The following is an 18,494-nucleotide window of genomic DNA, read 5'->3' on the forward strand; positions in this document are numbered from 1 at the left end:
CCCCCAACCCTCATAACTACCCTACAAGGTAAGCTCTGGTCTCATTTTACTAGTTGAAATTTAGAGATTATTATCTTTTCAAAATTGTGTTGGATTTCCCCATGACAGTCCGTAGCATTCCATGTGTCTCAGTCCATTATAATAAGGCACACATGGGTTTTAGAAAACACCCACCTTGCTATTGATCCTTCTTATATTCTTTCACCTATGAGAAATCTGCCAAGAGCAACATAAAGGCTACTTGCAGCTCTCAATGCTCCAAAGCTGATGAACAGTCAAGTCAAATGAGCCTGACATTAACAAGGGTGCGAACTGCTACAGGGAGATCTAAATGACCAAGTGTTGTTCGAGAGGCTGGATTAGACTCTCAAGTGGCATGAAATGGAGCCCCCTCAACTACACACCTCTGAAAACCATCAGTGTTTCAAAGCAGTTGGGGAATCCACACTGTAAACAGAGCTTAGTCTTAGGACAAATCCAGAGGAAGCCAGGAGGTCCCCCGGCTGCCTTTGGTGACTACCTTATTTGGGTAACTAATTCAGCTGTGGAGGGAAGTGGAGCAGACTGTGCACCTGGATTATCAACCTCCTGCACTGGCCCACTGTTGGATGGTCCCAGAGGGCAATAAGGTGTGTCCTTTCCATAGGGTCACAGGAGGCACAATCACCCTCAACTAAATAGCCTCAAATCATAAGAATGTACCTGTAACGACAAGTGTCCCTCGGCACAGCTGTTATGTTGGTGCATGTTCTTTGGCTCCAGTTCAAGGTCTCTATTTTCTGTGCCCCGCTCCTCCCCTCTCCAGCCCCCAGGCATCCACTGCTCCCTTATGCTCCCTTTCTTATCAAAGCTTCTCTCTGAATAGGACTGAGCAAGCCCAATTCACATACTTTTAATTTGCATTCTGTCTGTGAAATATTTAACTAAAGAAATAAATCCCCAACAAAGTGTGAAACAGTAAAATGAATAATGGTGATAGGGTGAAGGTAGGGGTGATGAGGTATCACCCAGGCCAAACCCTGTTCTGGCCTTCTTCACTTCTAAAATGTCTCTATAGCTGCCTCATTCCTTAGTGGAAAGGGTTTTACATTTCTTGCCTGCCTTTCCCTAACCAAGGAACAGGGCTTGGATAGCAAATGGAGAAAGGAGTAACCATGCATTAAGTCCTATGTCCTAAGTGCTTTTACTATGTTCTTAATTTTCACAACCTTACGATGTAGGTATTAAATTTGTATTATTTAAAAACTTTAAAAAGTTAGATGACATGCCCAAGGCTACACAAAGGAACTGAGATTTGAGCCCTAGGTCAGACTCCAAGGTTCACACCCTTTTCTTATCCCCATGCCGCCTCTCCATTAAGTATTCATTCTAAGTTCCTTAGTGTCTGATCAAGCTTGAGTGAATTTGAAGTAAGCAGAAATGGTAACCACCCTCCTTCCCCCCGCCCACCGCCCCCGCCCCCAAATCCTTACTCCAGTGCTTCAGAAATACCCTGTACACTGCATTCCTTGACTCAGGAGCACTTGCTCCCCTTTCTCCAAACAGGGACTGGGTACGTTATCAAGTTAGGAAAAAACTGACATGTTCTGACAAACATCTACTCTACTCTACCCTCAAATTTAAACTTTCCCCAAAATCTCATTACTTCCCCCAAATTCCTTATTTAGCTGAATACCTTATACTGTGGGTATGCATTGTTAAGTATGTATGCTGAATTCTTAATAAGCAAGATTTCATTTTCTTGCAAGGCTGAAAGGGAAGTATGACACATTAGCCTCATTCCTTTCTCCAACCCAGCAACACACACACACACACACACCAGATACTCAAAGGTGATGAAAACTTTAAAAGTATAAACATGTTTTAAGCTACTAAGAACACTCTTCTTCCAACACTCATTTAATTTCCCCACAGCCCACTCCCCTGCTTCCCATCATGCTGCAGAGCCGGTCCCTTCTCCAGTTACGGGGATGGGAATGGTTGTGCCGTGCATCTGGGGATTCTCAGAAGGCAAAGTATTGAAGCTGTTTCCCAGGGAGTGGCACAGCTCAGTCAGGCCTCCACACCTAAGCCTTTGCACCAGAGGATGAGCCACAACAAAACTATTTAAGCAGGTGGCTAATTTTCCTAGGAAGGCTGCTTCCTGCCCTCATCACAAGGTTTGACATTTGCACTAGAATATTGCACCCACTCTTGCAGGACAAGAGAGAGTCGGCTTCAAGTCTGGCAGAAGAGATTTAACAGGACTGTCAAGGACCTTTCCTGCGGACCTGACTTTGAAGTCCTTACCACTGCACAGCAGTGACCCAGGACTTTGCCATCAGGCTTTCTTCACAACTGTCAACGTGGCCTTCACACATCAACTGTGTGGCCTTGAACGCAGTCAGGCCTCTGTGATTTTTCCAGGGCTCCCTCCCAACTCACCACAGAACTCCTGGAGCCACGAAGCAGGATATCTCTCCCAAGCTCAAGAATGAAGGCAGAGAAAGCCTGGGGTCAGACCGTGAGCAGAGCATCCTGCCTGATGCGCCAAAGGGAAAACCTGGGTAACTGAGTCAAGGGGCCAGTTGGCTTCTTGTTGGGCCCCGCTGATAGAAAAATGAAATGAAGTAAAGGGATTGTAGGGCTGGGGAGGGGGCGAGCAGCAACCAGGAAGTGCCAGGTAAAGGAGGAGCATCGTTCAAGTGAAAACAACTTTTCTGATCCAAACCCTCCCACCTTGGCTTCCCCTTGGGCCCAGGAGAGAGAGAGGCAAGCTTCTGGTTTAGGTGTTTGTGTCCCGGGAGACCTCCGTACGTACAGTTCACGTGGTCAACATTTATTGAACGCTCACTATTTACCGAGTCTTGGGGAGGTAGATCCAGTTCAGAGTACAAGGTTTAGTCAGGAGCCTGACTGGAAGCCCATCCTACAATGGTGGCTGCTCCTGAAACCCGCCCTCCAGGCCACCAGAGTCTGCATGCCCTAGCGACCTGTGAGCCAGACCCCGAACACCGGAGAGCGTGAAGGGGGAACCACAGCTCCTTCCACCCTCCCCTTGGATTGCGTCCTTTGATATATGGACCCGGACAGGCAACAGCAAGTGGGATTATCCGGGCTCCTTTACTGCAGCCATGGGAAATTCACAAAGTTCATAGAACCTCTCACCTCACAGGGAGACAAGAGCTGAAGGGGTAACATCCACGAGAGAGAAGTCTAGAAGGTTGAACAAGTAGTGATGTGAGGTCAGAATAGGAAGACCTAGGGCTACTGGCTGGGTGGGTATATGAAAGGAGAAATGGTCTGGAGGTGGGGATGCCCCCAAGACTAGGACGACGGGAAATGGGTTCAGCATGTCATGGCCTCTGCCTGCTTATCTACTGAGGAGGTCTGAAGGCTTCTGAAAGCGACTCCTCAGGACAGGGGGTTGGGGAGGCGGGAGGGTGAGACCTGAGGAAATAAGGACCCTCAGAGGAACCTCCTCAATTATGCAGAGAGCAAGGGACGTCAGGCCCAAATATGTTCAGTATGTTTTCTCCTCTTGAGCCGTAACTCAGTCACCGCACCAAGGCCTAAAACAAACCACACATGGCTCTCTAAAAGGAGAAACCAAACCCTGCTTTGTAAGGCTGAGCGGCCATCACTGGCTTCTTCACTGAGATATGAGGTGCCAGCCAGTGAACCTTCCTCTCCTTGTACCCCTCCCCACCACCCCTCCAGTCCGCCAGACACCCCCCTCTACAACTCAACCACTTCAAAAAATACTCTGAGGAGGGGCGAGATGGAGGGGTGGGAGCTCAGGCCGGCCGGCCGGCCGGTTCCCATGAGGTAGCTAACGATGGTGCGCCTGGGCAGGGGCTGGTGGAGACAGGCCCATCACAGGCTCACAGCAGATAGGAGGGAGTCACCAGCTGACTGGGAGGTGGGGGAGGCAGAAAGCCTCGAAGTCTGCCCAGAGTACTTGATCAAGGGTAACGTCTGGGTGGAGAGGCTGGGCTCTTTGCTGGTGTCCTCACTGTCCTTTGAGGAACTGGGTTTCCTGGGGAAAGGGGAAAGGCTAGCTTGGGTCTTCGTGGGCTTGGGCATGGTCCCATCTTCAGAGAGTGGTATGCTTCCCTTGGAGGAGTCATGTTTTCTGAAGGGAACAGAGGGAGGAAGAAATGGCTGAGACATTGTGTAGCTGAGACCTTAACCCACGATCTGCTACCTTCAGAGTCGAGAGCAGGCATTCACCGTATTCATTTCAGTATGGCTGAAAGTGGCTGCTTTTGCGGATGAGTCTGTGCTCCAGCCCAGCTTTACTGGGCATGCCAAGAGCCACCAGGAAGAAGATACTGTGGCTGCATATTCTGATATTCCCACCAACCCGCAACTGGAGAACGCTGATCTCATCATACTCTGCGAAGAGAGGGAGGAGGAAAACTCCCCAAATTCACACTCAACACCCTTCCCTTGCCCAGGCAGCACTCACCCCAGCTTGCCAGTCTCCGATTTGGAGAAATCACTGAGTGTCACATCACCCTTTGGGACAGTCAGAATTGATGTCGGGAGAGTCCACTAAAAGCAAAGGAAGCAATGAGGCCAAAGGGCGAGGTAGAGGTCAGGGGAGAGTGTCTGGGTCTTAGGACTCTTTCCCAGCTCTACCTGAGTGATCAAAGGGCTCTTCCCTTCCCTACCCTGCAGGAATGGGCCCATATGGGGAGAAGTCTTGGTCCTCTCTTGATTCAGATAAGAAGTTGAGGCTACAAAGCACCTGATCCTTGAAAGAAAGGCATCCAGGGAATCCTGGAGGCAATTATTCCCTTGAAAGGGAAGGGTCCTGAGACACAGAGACCTGCAGAACCTTGGGAAGAAGTGAGAGGGTCTGGACCTACACCCAACCCATGCTGCACTCTTAAGGTGGAAGAGGGAGGGGCCTGAGGTAGGACTGTCCCCCTTCACCCCAATAGCACTACTCACCACTGGAGCAGAATCAGAGACGGCTCCTGTGTGGAACCCTTTGTAGCACCAACTCCGAAGCAGATCTACTCCTAGGACAAGATTAACAAGGGTGGGACTTAAGAGGGTAGAATCAACTGGCCTATTCTTCTTGCCACAGAGGCCCACTTCTTGGTCTATTGGGATTTAATCTCTCATTAAACATGGCATGTGGGCAGGGAGGACACATCACCTTTGAGCTTGTTGCCATGGTACTTCTGTTCCCACTGGGTGGTGAGAATGTTGAAATATCGTGGCTGCTCAAAAAAGCGGAGATAGCGAGAAGAGATTCGAGAAGGAAAAATTCGTTCAAATTGACCACGGCGAGAAAACTCATCCTCCATCTCAACCAGAACCCGAACATCATCTGGCGTCAGGACATCCAGCACAGATGAATAGAAGTCCTGTGGCCCAAGGAACAGGGGGGAAAAGGGTATGACAAAGAGTGTAAGCCAGGGCTTCCCTGATGGCGCAGTGGTTGAGAGTCTGCCTGCCGATGCAGGGGACACAGGTTCGTGCCCCGGTCCGGGAAGATCCCACATGCCGCGGAGCGGCTAGGCCCGTGAGCCATGGCCACTGAGCCTGCGCGTCCGGAGCCTGTGCTCCACAACGGGAGAGGCCACAACAGTGAGAGGCCCGCGTACCGCAAAAAAAAAAAAAAAAAAAGAGTGTAAGCCAGAGGCAGAGAATCAAAAAGTTGGGGGATGGGGAGTACAGCTCTGGGGTCCTAAGGCTCCAGGACCAAAGGACCACCAAGGCAGTCTGGTGGGCCCACTCTGGACCTCATCTATTCCCAAGTCTGCTGAGCTTATTCGTGGGATGAAGAGACTCTTGGCTGGGGTGAGGGGAGACAGGGGGCACAGAGGTTAAGTGATTTGTTGGATGAAGTCAAGATCAGAATCCAGATTTGGCCACAGCCTTGTGTCTGCCACACTTTCATCTGACTCCCTCATCTGCTCTGAGAAAGTCAAGGCTTCCAGGAGCTCAGTGCCCCTCAGGGAAAGAAACCCAAGGGTCTATAGCTCTACAAGAAGGGTGGGCTGGTATAGCACTTTGCTAAGGGCAGTGGTTGTTGAACATGTGATAAGGGCCATCAACTCTCTCCGGAATGACATACATTCCAACAAATCCTTGCACACCAGGGGATGTAGGAAACCCTGCCCTAGAGAGAAGAAAAACTGCTTGCCTTGGGGCTCCACAGGTTTGACAAGGGAAGCTTTCTGCTAGCACTGGGGTGAAGGCAATTTCCTACCTGATCAGGAATTTTCTGGGTCAGGTAATAGGCTTTCTTCATCTTCTGTGCAGTGAAGTACTCTGGGGCCATTCGACATCTGTCCCTGGGGGAGCTGGGCAGGCTAAGGCAGAGGGTGGAAAGGGGGCAAAGGGTAAGGTCAGCAGCTTCACATCGTGAGGACATGTAGAGAGAGGGTCCAGCCCAGGAAGACACCCTTCTCAAGAGAAGACAAAGAAGGATGGACAGAAGTTCGTTACGTGAGTAAATCAGACTGCAATGCACTGCATTCCGGTAGCCTGAGACTCAAAGATGAAGTACCATGTAAGAACTAAAAGAGTACAAAGCACCCTCTTTAAGTTGTATTTAAATGATAAAAAGGGAGGACCATGGAGCAATCACTGTATATATTTCAGTTTAGTTTAATTTAGTGAACACTTACTATAATAAATATCCAGCTTGGCCCTACTGGCTCTGTGATCCTGGACAAATTCCCTGACCTCCCCGCACCTCAGTTTCATCATCCACATTACAACAATTCCTGCTGAGAGAGACACAAAGATGGCCTCCAAGAAGCTCACAACGGGCTTCCCTGGTGGCGCAGTGGTTGAGAGTCCGCCTGCCAATGCAGGGGACACGGGTTCGTGCCCCGGTCCAGGAAGATCCCACATGCCGCGGAGCGGCTAGGCCCGTGAGCCATGGCCGCTGAGCCTGCGCGTCCGGAGCCTGTGCTCCACAACGGGAGAGGCCACAAAAGTGAGAGGCCCGCATACAAAAAAAAAAAAAAAAAAAAGAAGCTCACAGGATGGCATGTGTCAAATGACAAATAACTATAGCACAGAGCCAAATATAAGTCCACAAGGTACAGTGGGGAAAGCACGTTTTGTTACCAAAAACTTGAGCTGCCTTTCCTCAAGAGTGGTTCTGAGTGCTTTGGGGGTGTGGAGGAGAGAGCCCACATTGAGCTGGTTTCATGAAGATGCTGCCTTCAGCTAGGCTTTGATGGATGGGTGAGGTTGAAACAGGGAGGTCTTGCTGAGTGGAAGGAGGAAGAAATCCCATGAGCAGAGGAGGGGACACCACAGGGGAACAATGAGAAGCAGTGAACATTTCAGAGAGGAGACTAGACTAACTGATCCTTAAGGATTCTTCCAACCTTGAGGTTCTATGAGCAATCCAGTTTCTCAGAGCACAGGAGCTGTGAAGAGGAATTAAGGGAGGGGTGCCTGGGAAAAAGAGGCTGGGGCCTTGAATGTCTGCTTGGGGAATTTTTTTTTTTTTTTGGCCGTGCCGCGCGGCTGGTGGGATCGTAGTTCCCCGACCAGGGACTGAACCCAGGCCCTCAGCAGTGAAAGCGTGGAGTCTTACCCACTAGACTGCCAGGGAATCCCCTGCTTGAGGAATTTAAAGCTGATCCCCCAGGCTCTGTGGGGATTCCTGGGCAGGGGAGCAATTAAGCAAACAGGCTTTTAGGGGCACTGACATGGCAGCGGTGTGTGAGCAGATCGCAGGGGCAGACCGAGCAGCAGGGGAGACCAAGCAGGAGGGAGTCTCTGTGGGGCTGCTCACGCTGCCAGCCGAGCTGCAGCCAAGCAAGGAGGCTGACCTGGTGGTGGAGATGCTGGAGCTGCTGGAGCTGGAAGCGACATCCTCTGCGCTGGGCAGAACAAAGCCCGCCAGGTTCAGAAGGTCACGGATCATCTGGCCTTTGATGCTGATGTCCAGTGGAGAGCTGGAGTGGAGGCTTCAGGGAAAGGATGCAAAGAGTGGTAAAAGCAGATGCCAAAACTGTTTCCAGTCACGAGTCCCAGTCAATGCCAGCCCCATTTACATCCAAACTCATGAGCACCATCACGGGGGTCTTCTTGCCCCACGGATAGTGAATAACCTCACACAGGGTGGTTCCCGCCCATGACCTTGCTAGGGAAAAGCATGCAGTAGGCATTAAGTTTAAAAGAGTAACCTTTAACAATGTGTCTCCAATGTCAGAGAACCTTGAGATAATGGCAAAGAATAAAGGAATGCGTAAACAGACCATGAAGGGAAAACACATATTCTAGTGAAGGGAAGGTTTTCCCAAAGTCAGCAAGACTGGAGCAGAAACAGGATCTTGAGGACACAGAAAGGTTTCTACTGTGAGTGCCCTGAGAATACCTACCTTGGGGAGATGTTGACTTCCAGGACCCAGGGCTTGAGGTTCTCATCCAGCATGATGTCGAAACCGAAGAGCTCGTGGCAGCTGTAGGGCCGCCGCACGTACATCTTCAGCAGGCTGGTCACATAGGGTTCTGACCTAGTCACAGGGAGGAGAAAGTATTCAGCTCAGCTCCTCCCAAAGGCTCTACCTAGAGCTGCCCTGCCAATGGAGTGGCTCAGAGATGGGAGAACAGAAGCAACCCAGGAAAAGAAGCTCTCAAGAGATGTCTGTGATCTGGAGCCAGCTTCTGGGGATGAAGTTCAGTAGAAGAGCAGAATTGAAGTCTATCCATTCCTTCCGAAACCTTGTCCTCAGAGACGGAAACACAGCATGGTCAAAAGTCTGGAGCACAGCAGGGTGGAGGCCCACAAGAAAAGGGGGGGTTCAGTGGCAGGCCCCACACCCAGGGTGGCAGTGTGACTCACGAGATGATCGTTTTGACAACAACGTCCTTTATCTTCTCCCAGATGGCATCACTGTTGACTCCCTTCTGGCTCAGGTAGCTCCATAAAGCCTTTAGTGCCCTGTAAGGCAGGAGAGAAGGAGGGAGAATTTAGGGTTGTATTCTATGAGTGAGCAGTGAAGAAAAGAGAAAGAAAAAGGAATGAGAGGCCCAAAGGTATCTTCTTCATATATCTTCTTTTGATGTTTTGAATTAAGACAGAAATGAGTTGGATGCAAACAGGCCAATTCTGAATTGCCAAGTGTTTATATAATCTCTGGGTCTTATATTAATCCTCCACTCACCATCCCCCCGAAACCTCCCCAAACCCCAGAACCCTGTGCTCCTCTAGGCCTCCACTTGATGGGGACACTGTCTGGGTACCATTTGTGGCCCTGGCAGGCCGTTTCATCTTCATTGGCCTGGTACTCAGCATTCTTTTTATTGACACTGTAGTTGGTCAGGTGCATGAACTTGTTGCCAAGGCTCTTCATGGAAGGGGAATACCTGGAAGTGAGGGGAAAGGCAGAGATGAGATGGTGAGATGGCATATGGATAACGGTCCAAACATTTCCCCATATCCTGAGGAGGCAAAGGACAAGTGGACAGATCTTCTCAGATGCACAAGGATCTGAGAAGTACACCTACTGGTAAGGTTTCCAAAACACCACAGATAAACTCATCTCCCAATTTATCCCACCTCAGTCCTGCAGGAAGACCCTCCCTATTCAGTGCAGCAGAGGACCTCCTTGTTTCCCCTTCCACATATAACTGTGATTTATAGTAACAAGTATACATATTGGTCTCTGCCTCTGACACAGAGCTCCTAAAACCTTTGTAAATTCCTAAGTGGTAAGAGTACAAGGAGCACCTTTGTTCTCAGATTTGGTCTTTGACCCCAGTTCCTGACACAGAGCTCCTGAAACTCTTATAATTTCCTGGGTGATAGGAGCGGCTTTTGTTCTAATGAGGCGACACTGGGTAAGCTCCTGGATGGCTTCTGGATGAGGGAAAGTCACTGGAAAGACCAAGCCATGATTAGACAGCTGGAAGTTTCAACTCCCCCCACTCAACTCCCATTCTCTTAAAAAGGGAGAAGGGTTGAAAATGGAGTTAATGATCGATCATGCCTAAGTGATGAAGCCTCCATAAAAATCCCCAAAATATGAGGTTCAGAGAGCTTCCGGGTGGGTAAACCTCTGGAGATGCTGCGAGAGCAGCCAGCCCAGAGAGGGCATAGAAGCGCCGTGCCTCTTCCTACATACCTTGCCCTGTGCATCTCTTCCATCTGGCTGTGCTTCTGTACCCTTTATCACGTCCATCTTTCATAAATCAGTAAACATAAGTAAACTGTTTTCCTGAGTTGAGTGAGCTGCTCTAGCAAATTAATCAAATTGATACCCCTCAGCCCCGGCCCCAAGGAGGGGGTCATGGGAACCTCTGATTTATAGCCAATTGGTCAGAAACACATGCGGCACCCTGCACTTGCAACTGGCATCTGAGGTGGTGTAGGGAGGGGCAGCCTGATGAGACTGAGCCCTTAACCTGTGGGATCTGATGCTTCCTCCAGGTACATAGTGTCAGAATCGAGTTCAATTGTAGGACACTCACCTGGTGTTGTGTAGAACTGCTTCGTGCGGGGGAAAAAAACCCACACATTTGGTGACCAGAAGTGTCAGAAGTGAAGTGTTTGATGTAAAAGTAAAGGAGACACACAGGAGAAAAGGAAGACTAGGTTCTCCCAAAGGTACCCTACCTTCTCCTCTGCTAACAAAAACTACCAAAATATTGGTTATTTTCCTGTTTGGTGTCCTCTGGCTTCCCTCCCTGGAGGGAAAGCAAATCCCCAAAGCTGTCAGGATGAGGCCTCACCACTACCACATACTTGCAACTGGCAAAGCGGACGAGTCCATCTGAAAAGAGGTAAATCCGCAGAGGATCATAGGAGGTGACGTAAACATAGATTCGCAGATCGAACTTGCTGCCGCTGATGAGGTAGGGTTTGTGGAGATACCTACACAGGGAAAGGCCAGCTTCAGGGACAGGACAGATGAGATAGGGCTTGGTAGGTAACTGAGTCATGGCAAAAGCCAGCTAACGGTCTCCAGGACAAAGACCTTTAAACAGCTGGCTGAGGAAGTTTTTTGGCTGGGAGGACAAAGGACAAAAGAACATCATGAAAAGGGAACCTCCAGGCTGAGAAGGTGGGAAACGGGGAGCGGGATCTGAGCTGGAGACCGGCTCACCTCTGTACCAGAAGGGGTCTTCGCTTGGGGAGCTGACTCCACTTGTGAATGACCTGGATGCCAATGCCTCGAGCAGATGCTGGCTAGAGGTCAAGGGGAGAGGAGAGGAGCTGTTTACCTGGCCAGACACTCCGCTGTTCCCACTCTCAGGCCCTGGCCTGCCACCTGCCGGGATCCACTCACTGGTTTAACAATCCACTTTTGGCGGCTGCTGCTCTCCCAGGCTTTGCGCAGAAGCTTGGCATCCTGGGGCAGGATGAAGGACTGGGGGAAGAAACTGAACTCCTTCTTGCCAAACCGGCTCTGCATGCGGGACAGGTTCCGCCACAGTCGGTCCTTTCGCCCAATCTGGAATGAACCTGGGAAGTGGTTTAGCTACAGAAGGGACAAAGGGTGAGAGCAGGGAGAGAGAGAGTCCAGGTGAGACCACAAGGAAGACAGCAAGATTCACTACACCATTTCAACATTCAAAGCTCCTGTTCCATCTGATTATCACCACCTAAAGGTCCTTAAGTATTCAGCTGCTGAACATTCACCAAAAAATGATTAAAACACAAACACAACAAAATGGAGTGCCATTTAGGAGTCTACAGTTCACGACATAAAATAGTAACTAAGACAGACATAATATTCACCTTAAGAGCAAAGAAAAAGCTGTTAAGTCTTTTTCCATGCCTGTAGGACAAAGACAGGAAACTACCTGGCTTTCCTGGGGAAAAGGGACTATTCATTCCAGCATGAGACCAAAGTCCTCTTTACACATATTCAGCTTGGAGGAATGGAGGCAATGCACAGCGGTTACAGGAGAAACATAATAAACTGAAAACTGACACTGCATCTCAAGACACTAGAGGAAAAAGTGTCTTTTAGAGGCTGCAACTGTCTAAGACACTGCAGCTGAACTACTACTAGACATGCGCGATCTGCTGGGGGCTCGCCCTGCACCTGCCTCCTACACTTCCTCCACTCCGCTATGAACCCTCCTGACTTCTCCATGGTCATCCTCCTCTTCCCCCACTTCCAATACCAGCCTTCTCCTGCCCAGTCCAGAGTCCAGGGGAAGAATGGCTCAGAAAGGGCCCCTACCTTCTGATGTTCCTGAATGGATCGGAAACTAGGAGACTTCATGTGGTGACCCCAGCAGCCCAGCCAGTCATCATTCCCTACAGAAGGCACATCAGGAAGTCAGTCCTGCTGGCAGAGAGAGGCTCAGAGGCCCCAGAAATACCACTGGGCCTGGGCATAGCTCCCAGCCCCGGTTTTCTAAGAGTTGCCATGGAGCTGTCCTACATGAGGCCCTGGGGTCAGGACTAGAACAATGGGCCTCTGTTTTCCAATTCTGAGGAACAGACTCCAGCCCAGAGGGATTTCAGACCTATGTCCTCCTATGAAGTTGGAAACTTCAGGACAGGGTCCCCACATAACAGGAGGTATCTAGGGCTCCGTTCCTGCCCAAAGCCCATCTGTTGGGGCAGAGGACAGGCTCGAAGTAAGGCAAGTGACTCACTCTTGCTGATTTTGAAGTGGGACCGTCCAATGGTCTGCTTGACAATGTTGGGGGTCACTGTGCTCATCTTCCACCGGAGCAGCTTCCTCTGCTCCCAGGGAAGTTTCTCCACTGGGGGAAAGCGGGGAGGTGGGGGGATGGTGTGGAGAAGAGCAGGAAAGTCATGGTGAGAAGAGGTAAAAGATGGCACTGTTGTTCAGCCTTCCCTGGGTAGGCAAGTCACTAAGTATTGTTCCATATCAGAGTTTGAAAGGAGCACACTTTGGGGAAGAAAGGAGGCTGCACAGGAATGAGGAAAACAGAGAGGAGAGGCAGTTGAAAGGGGAAAGAGGCAATGTTAGAGGGCAAGAATGATCATGAAATTATGGGGCTGAGAGGGTCAGCCGAAGGATGGACAAGATAAAGATCCCCCCCACCAGACTGGTGAACCAGGCGGGGAACCCATCACCAATACAGCCATTCTGGAAAGCCCCTTCCACCCTATTGCCACCCCCTCCCAACTTCGCTAGCATCCTTTCCCTGGGAGTTCTTCTGGGCTGACACTTGGCCAGGTTTACCTCTCTCATCCGGAGTGCCAAAATAGATGGTAGGGGGTACGTTGGGAAAGAGACTGTAGATGAGGGCTGGTCGGACAACTTTCTCATTGGAAAGGGGTTTGGTCAGAATCTCCATACAGTTCCTAAGATGAAAAACAGAAATGTGGTAGAGAAAGGGAAAGCCACAGCCCTGAGTGCTGTTACTATTACATATTTCTTTCAGGGTGCTATCTTTTACACTTTGATTCTACAAAAACAAGTGCTCAATAATTATTTTGCAAATATTAATCCATAAGGTGCTACGGCTAACCTACACACAGTCACACCATTAAAAATCACCTAAAGACAAAGTTTTCCAATACTTCATTCTATGAGACAACTCCAAAATTTCCTGTGACAAGCCACAGGCTGAGGAGGTTCCTGAAAAGAGTGGTTCTGAGAGCAGCAGGTAATGAGTTTGAGTGGATACTGGTAGAGGAATATACTACACTAAGACTAAGAGAGATAACAAGGAGAGAAAAAGAATGATACGGGTAACTAAAAAGGAGGAAAAGCAGAAAAGGTAGAAAAGAACTAAGAAGAGATATAGAGATTTTTAAAAAGAAAAGGGGGAAAAAGGCAACAGAAAGAAAAGAAGTAGTGCTATTCCTAACTCATTTTACAGTTATCTGAAAATATATGGATGATTAATGCTCTTCTGTTTTGAAAATGATTCGTTAACATCAGATTTTTACTTAACAATGTGGTAACATATGTCTGAGAATCTGCGGCAGTGGGCCATGGGGTCCCTACTGTTACTCCAACAATGTCTTGGCCAAGGCTAGCTCAAGGAGTCTCAAAACAGTGAAAACCTCGACTATCTATTGACAGACCCAGACCATTTCTTCAAACAGCATTGAAAGTGGAGAGAGTAGTTATTACTCTCTATACTGAGCTATATGATCCACAAATATTTTTTAAGATTAATTTTTAGCTTATAAAGAGCCACTCTACTTGTTATTTTGCAGCACAACAGAAATAGGCACTGTATGTAAAACACTTCAGTGTTTCAAACCTTAGAGATTTTTAGTGCATTTTATTGGGTCAAGTTAAATATTAATTCCTAATTAAATAAATCCAATTAATTCAACTCTATTCCTCATTTCTACAATATTTTACTTTAAAGGCTTTTCATTTACTGAGTATCAGAATTTAAGATTGTTGAAAATCAAGGAGAATGAGTTAATGTTTAAAAACAAAGACAAGATAGGAATGCAAAATGGTACAGCCACTCTGGAAAACAGTTTTGGCAGTTTCTTAAAAAACTAAACATGTAGGATTTCCCTGGCGGTCCGGTGGTTAAGACTCTGTGCTCCCACTGCTGGGGGCTCAGGTTCAGTCCTTGGTCAGGGAACTAAGATCCCACATGCTGTGTGGTACAGCCAAAAAAGAAAAAAATCAAACAAAAAAAACTAAACATGCAATTACCATAGAACCCAGCAATTATACTCCTGGGCATTTATCTCAGAGAGATGAAGACTTATGTTCACTCAAAAATATGTACACAATTGTTTAGAGCAGCTTTACTCGTAATAGTAAAAAACTGGAAACAAACAAAATATCCTTCAGCAGATGGCTGGTTAATCAAACTGTGGTCCATTGATACCATGGAACACTACTCAGCAATATAAAGGAATGAACTATGGATACATGCAACAACCTGGATGAATTTGCAAAGAATATGCTGAGTAAAAAAAGCTAATCTCAAAAGGCTATATATGGCTATCATTCCATTTGTATAACATTCTTGAAACAACAAAACTATCGTTGCTAGGGGTTAAGAAGGGGATGGGAGTAGGAAGGAAGGAAGTGCGCTCTCAGGACAACAGGAGGGATTCTTGCAGTGACGGAAATGTTTACATTTTCACTAATGTTAATGTCTTGATTGTACTAAATTGTACTATAGTTTTGCAAGATGTTACACAGGAGGGACTTCCCTGGTGGCACAGTGGTTAAGAATCCGCCTGCCAATGCAGGGGACACGGGTTCGAGCCCTGGTCCAGGAAGATCCCACATGCCATGGAGCAACTAAGCCCCTGCGCCACAACTACTGAGCCTGTGCTCTAGAGCCCGCAAGCCACAACTACTGAGCTCACGCACCACAACTACTGAAGCCCATGCACCTACAGCCAGGGCTCTGCAATGAGGGAAGCCACTGCAATGAGAAGCCCGCGCACCTCAGCGAAGAGTAGCCCGGCTCGCCGCAACTAGAGAAAGCCTGTGGGCAGCAATGAAGGCCCAATGCAGCCAAAAAAAAAAAAAAAAAGATGTTACCACAGGGGGAAACTGAGTAAAGAATTCAGGGAATCTCTGTATTATTTCTTAAAACTGCATGGAAATCTACAAATGTCTCAAAAGCTTCATTTAAAAAAAAAAATCTGGGCTTCCCTGGTGGCGCAGTGGTTGGGAGTCCGCCTGCCGATGCAGGGGACGCGGGTTCGTGCCCCGGTCCGGGAGGACCCCACATGCTGCGGAGCGGCTGGGCCCATGGGCCATGGCCACTGGGCCTGCGCGTCCGGAGCCTGTGCTCCACAACGGGAGAGGCCACAACAGTGAGAAGCCCGCGTTTAAGAAAAAAAAAAAAAAAAAAAAAATCTCTGTTAGCTGCCTCTCAAGAGTACTGAACTTGGGCTTCCCTGGTGGCGCAGTGGTTGAGAGTCCGTCTGCCGATGGAGGGGACACGGGTTCGTGCCCCGGTCCGGGAAGATCCCACACGCCGCGGAGCGGCTGGGCCCGTGAGCCATGGCCGCTGAGCCCGCGCGTCCGGAGCCTGTGCTCCGCAACGGGAGAGGCCACAACAGTGAGAGGCCCAAGTACCGCAAAAAAAAAAAAAAAAAAAGAGTACTGAACTTAACCTCAATGGGTCTGGCTTCTGGTTTAGCAGTGCTAGAAACCTTGACCTTGTAAATAGTTACTTAACTTCTCTGGTCCTCAATTTTCATGTCTGAAAAAAAGAGGCTGGACTTGATGATTGCCATCTCTAAATTTACACAATTCTTAGAAAAAGAATATGGAGCAGGAAATGTAATAAACTATTGCTGAATAGAGAAGTAGAGGTAGTGTTTTCAATGATCTTTCTGTGACTGCAAAATTTTCTATAATAAATATATAAATCTTTCATAATTGGGAAAAAATAAGATTTTGCAATCCAAAAATATTTCTGATTTTAGTCAAAATGCAAAGTAGTTTAGAATTCATCAACCTCCATTTGCTTGAACTCATGTTTTAAGCTCCACATAGACTGTATATTTTGTAGAAGTTAAATTAATTAATGAGCAAATAATTAACAAACACCTTTTGTGAATTTTATCTTATAAATCAGAAAGGCTAAATAAAGGGCTGTTCAGCTGCCTTGAAGTAGGCCTGAAGACAAACCTAGATCGCCCTTAAGTGTGGAAAAGGGGTTCCAAGTCAATTAAATGTTAAATATATTTCTCTTCTGGAGAGTGGAGGTGCTTAGTCAACATCCAGTATATATGACCAGGAGTAGTTTTGCTTTTCTGAAAGAACAATGGGTTAGGCTTAAAGTAACAGAATTTATGCACCAGATTCAGGATACCTATGACAGGATTTCTACTAATCTTCACAGAAAGTCCCAATTCTGTCTCTCCACTTTCCAAACAACTCTCTCCACCTTGTTAGTTTGGGACTCTAAAGCTAGTACGGCCGCTGCACCATGTGAATGTGCACCATCACATTCAGAGATGCAGGCTGCCTTGTCCATACTAATCTTAGGTGAGGCTAACTTTTCCTCTTAGCTTCATCTAAGGCACAACTGACACAAAGGAAAGCAACCAGAGTCTGGGTGCTCCACATGCTAGGCAAGCCTCAACACATATGGCCAGATTTTAATTAAAATTAGAATAGAAAATTTGCTTTTTTTACATTTTCAGTAGAAGTTATTTTTAAAAAAACTTTAATGTTTAGTACTTTGTGAGGGTTCTTTTTCTTTTCTTTTTTTTTAAATTTATTTTATTTATTTTTGGCTGCATTGGGCCTTCATTGCTGCGCGCGGGCTTTCTCTAGTTGCGGAGAGCGGGGGCTACTCTTCATTGAGGTGCATGGCCTTCTCATTGTGGTGGCTTCCCTTATTGCAGAGCGCGGGCTCTAGGGCGCACGGGCTTCAGCAGTTGCAGCACGTGGGCTCAGTAGTTGTGGCCTAGTTGCTCTGCAGCATGTGGGATCTTCCCGGACCAGGGCTCGAACCCGCGTCCCCTGCACTGGCAGGCGGACTCTTAACCACTGTGCCACCAGGGAAGCCCATGAGGGTTCTTTTTAGTATCTAATAATAATTAATGAAGACAGAGCTTCATATTGAGACAAGGTTGGAAGTGATGAGGGAAACAAGGAAGATTATATTGAAGAATGTTAACTTTCTACCCAGAAAGGTGATCTATATGATCCTTAAGCAAGTTCTAAAACTCTTCAGCACAATGACATGTCCTCATTTACAGTCATTGCCTCTTAGTCCTGCATTCCTTCGTCTCCCTGGACTCCCCATCTCAGTTATACAGCATTCTACAACTATCTGTTTTACAAAAGAAGGGTCTACGTTAAGAGACTGACTTCTTGGTTCCCTAGTTAGAGATGGGGATCACTCAGATTCCACAAAGGGCAGCCAACAAAATAATCTAGATTAAAGCTAGCGAATTTTAAATTCAATTTCTTATTACTAAGGTCAACATCAGTCTTATAAAACTAACCTCTGAAGGTTAGTCTTATAAAACTAACCTCAGAAGAGCATTGCAAAAACCTCCAATTAGCAGTATATCTATCTCAGAACTGTTTCTGCCTGTGGGACACACTCATAATGCAAGGTGGCAATTACCCTCAAGTGGGGAGCCTAACTAAGAATCTACCTCAAACAACATGGGTCTTCATTCATTAGTTATTAATTTTCTGAATACTTCTTGAGGTTATTTGCTTTTTACCTGAACAATTTCTTGAAGCATAAAGACCAAACTTCAGCCTAAGAAACTTGGTACTGTTTTTAAGCCCCACTGATAAAATATGCTTCTGTTCCCTTCCACTGTTTCCTGTTTGAAAACTAAAGTCCTAATGTAAAAATTTGGTAAAAATGAGTTAGGGTTAACAGGGCCATTAATTAATGACTTAGGTGATTAATCTCTTTATAATCTTAAAGAGATGGAAAATGGGCCTCTACCAATGATCTAAACAACCAGCACTCACCGAGAGATCACTGCTACTGACTCGCTGGGGGAAACAGCACTGCATGAGGAGTACTCTGAGTCTCCTGGGGGTGAAAAGCAGAGAAGTCCCAGCTAGGAGAGGCTGCCACACAAAGTCACCAAGCCCAGGCAGCTCTTCCTTGTACATCTT

The 18,494-nt window shown here is 47.6% G+C and overlaps 1 protein-coding gene across 1 annotated transcript in view; it reads right to left on the reverse strand.

Moving 5' to 3' along the window:
• Positions 1-2,802: 2,802 nt before the first annotated feature.
• TTLL4 (tubulin tyrosine ligase like 4) overlaps positions 2,803-18,494 on the reverse strand; it is a 40,003-nt gene continuing 24,311 nt past the window's right edge. The window contains 17 exon segments of the mRNA XM_082629765.1: positions 2,803-3,887; positions 3,889-4,114; positions 4,451-4,536; positions 4,939-5,009; positions 5,150-5,360; positions 6,209-6,311; positions 7,794-7,931; positions 8,346-8,480; positions 8,810-8,908; positions 9,211-9,333; positions 10,712-10,840; positions 11,073-11,155; positions 11,256-11,447; positions 12,159-12,235; positions 12,580-12,690; positions 13,137-13,258; positions 18,345-18,408. Of these exon segments, the coding sequence (XP_082485891.1) occupies positions 3,864-3,887; positions 3,889-4,114; positions 4,451-4,536; positions 4,939-5,009; positions 5,150-5,360; positions 6,209-6,311; positions 7,794-7,931; positions 8,346-8,480; positions 8,810-8,908; positions 9,211-9,333; positions 10,712-10,840; positions 11,073-11,155; positions 11,256-11,447; positions 12,159-12,235; positions 12,580-12,690; positions 13,137-13,258; positions 18,345-18,408 (1,994 nt within the window). The 3' untranslated portion in view covers positions 2,803-3,863.

The sequence above is a fragment of the Mesoplodon mirus genome, assembly GCF_964341445.2.
Source record: "Mesoplodon mirus genome assembly, chromosome: 8".
NCBI lineage: Eukaryota > Metazoa > Chordata > Mammalia > Artiodactyla > Ziphiidae > Mesoplodon > Mesoplodon mirus.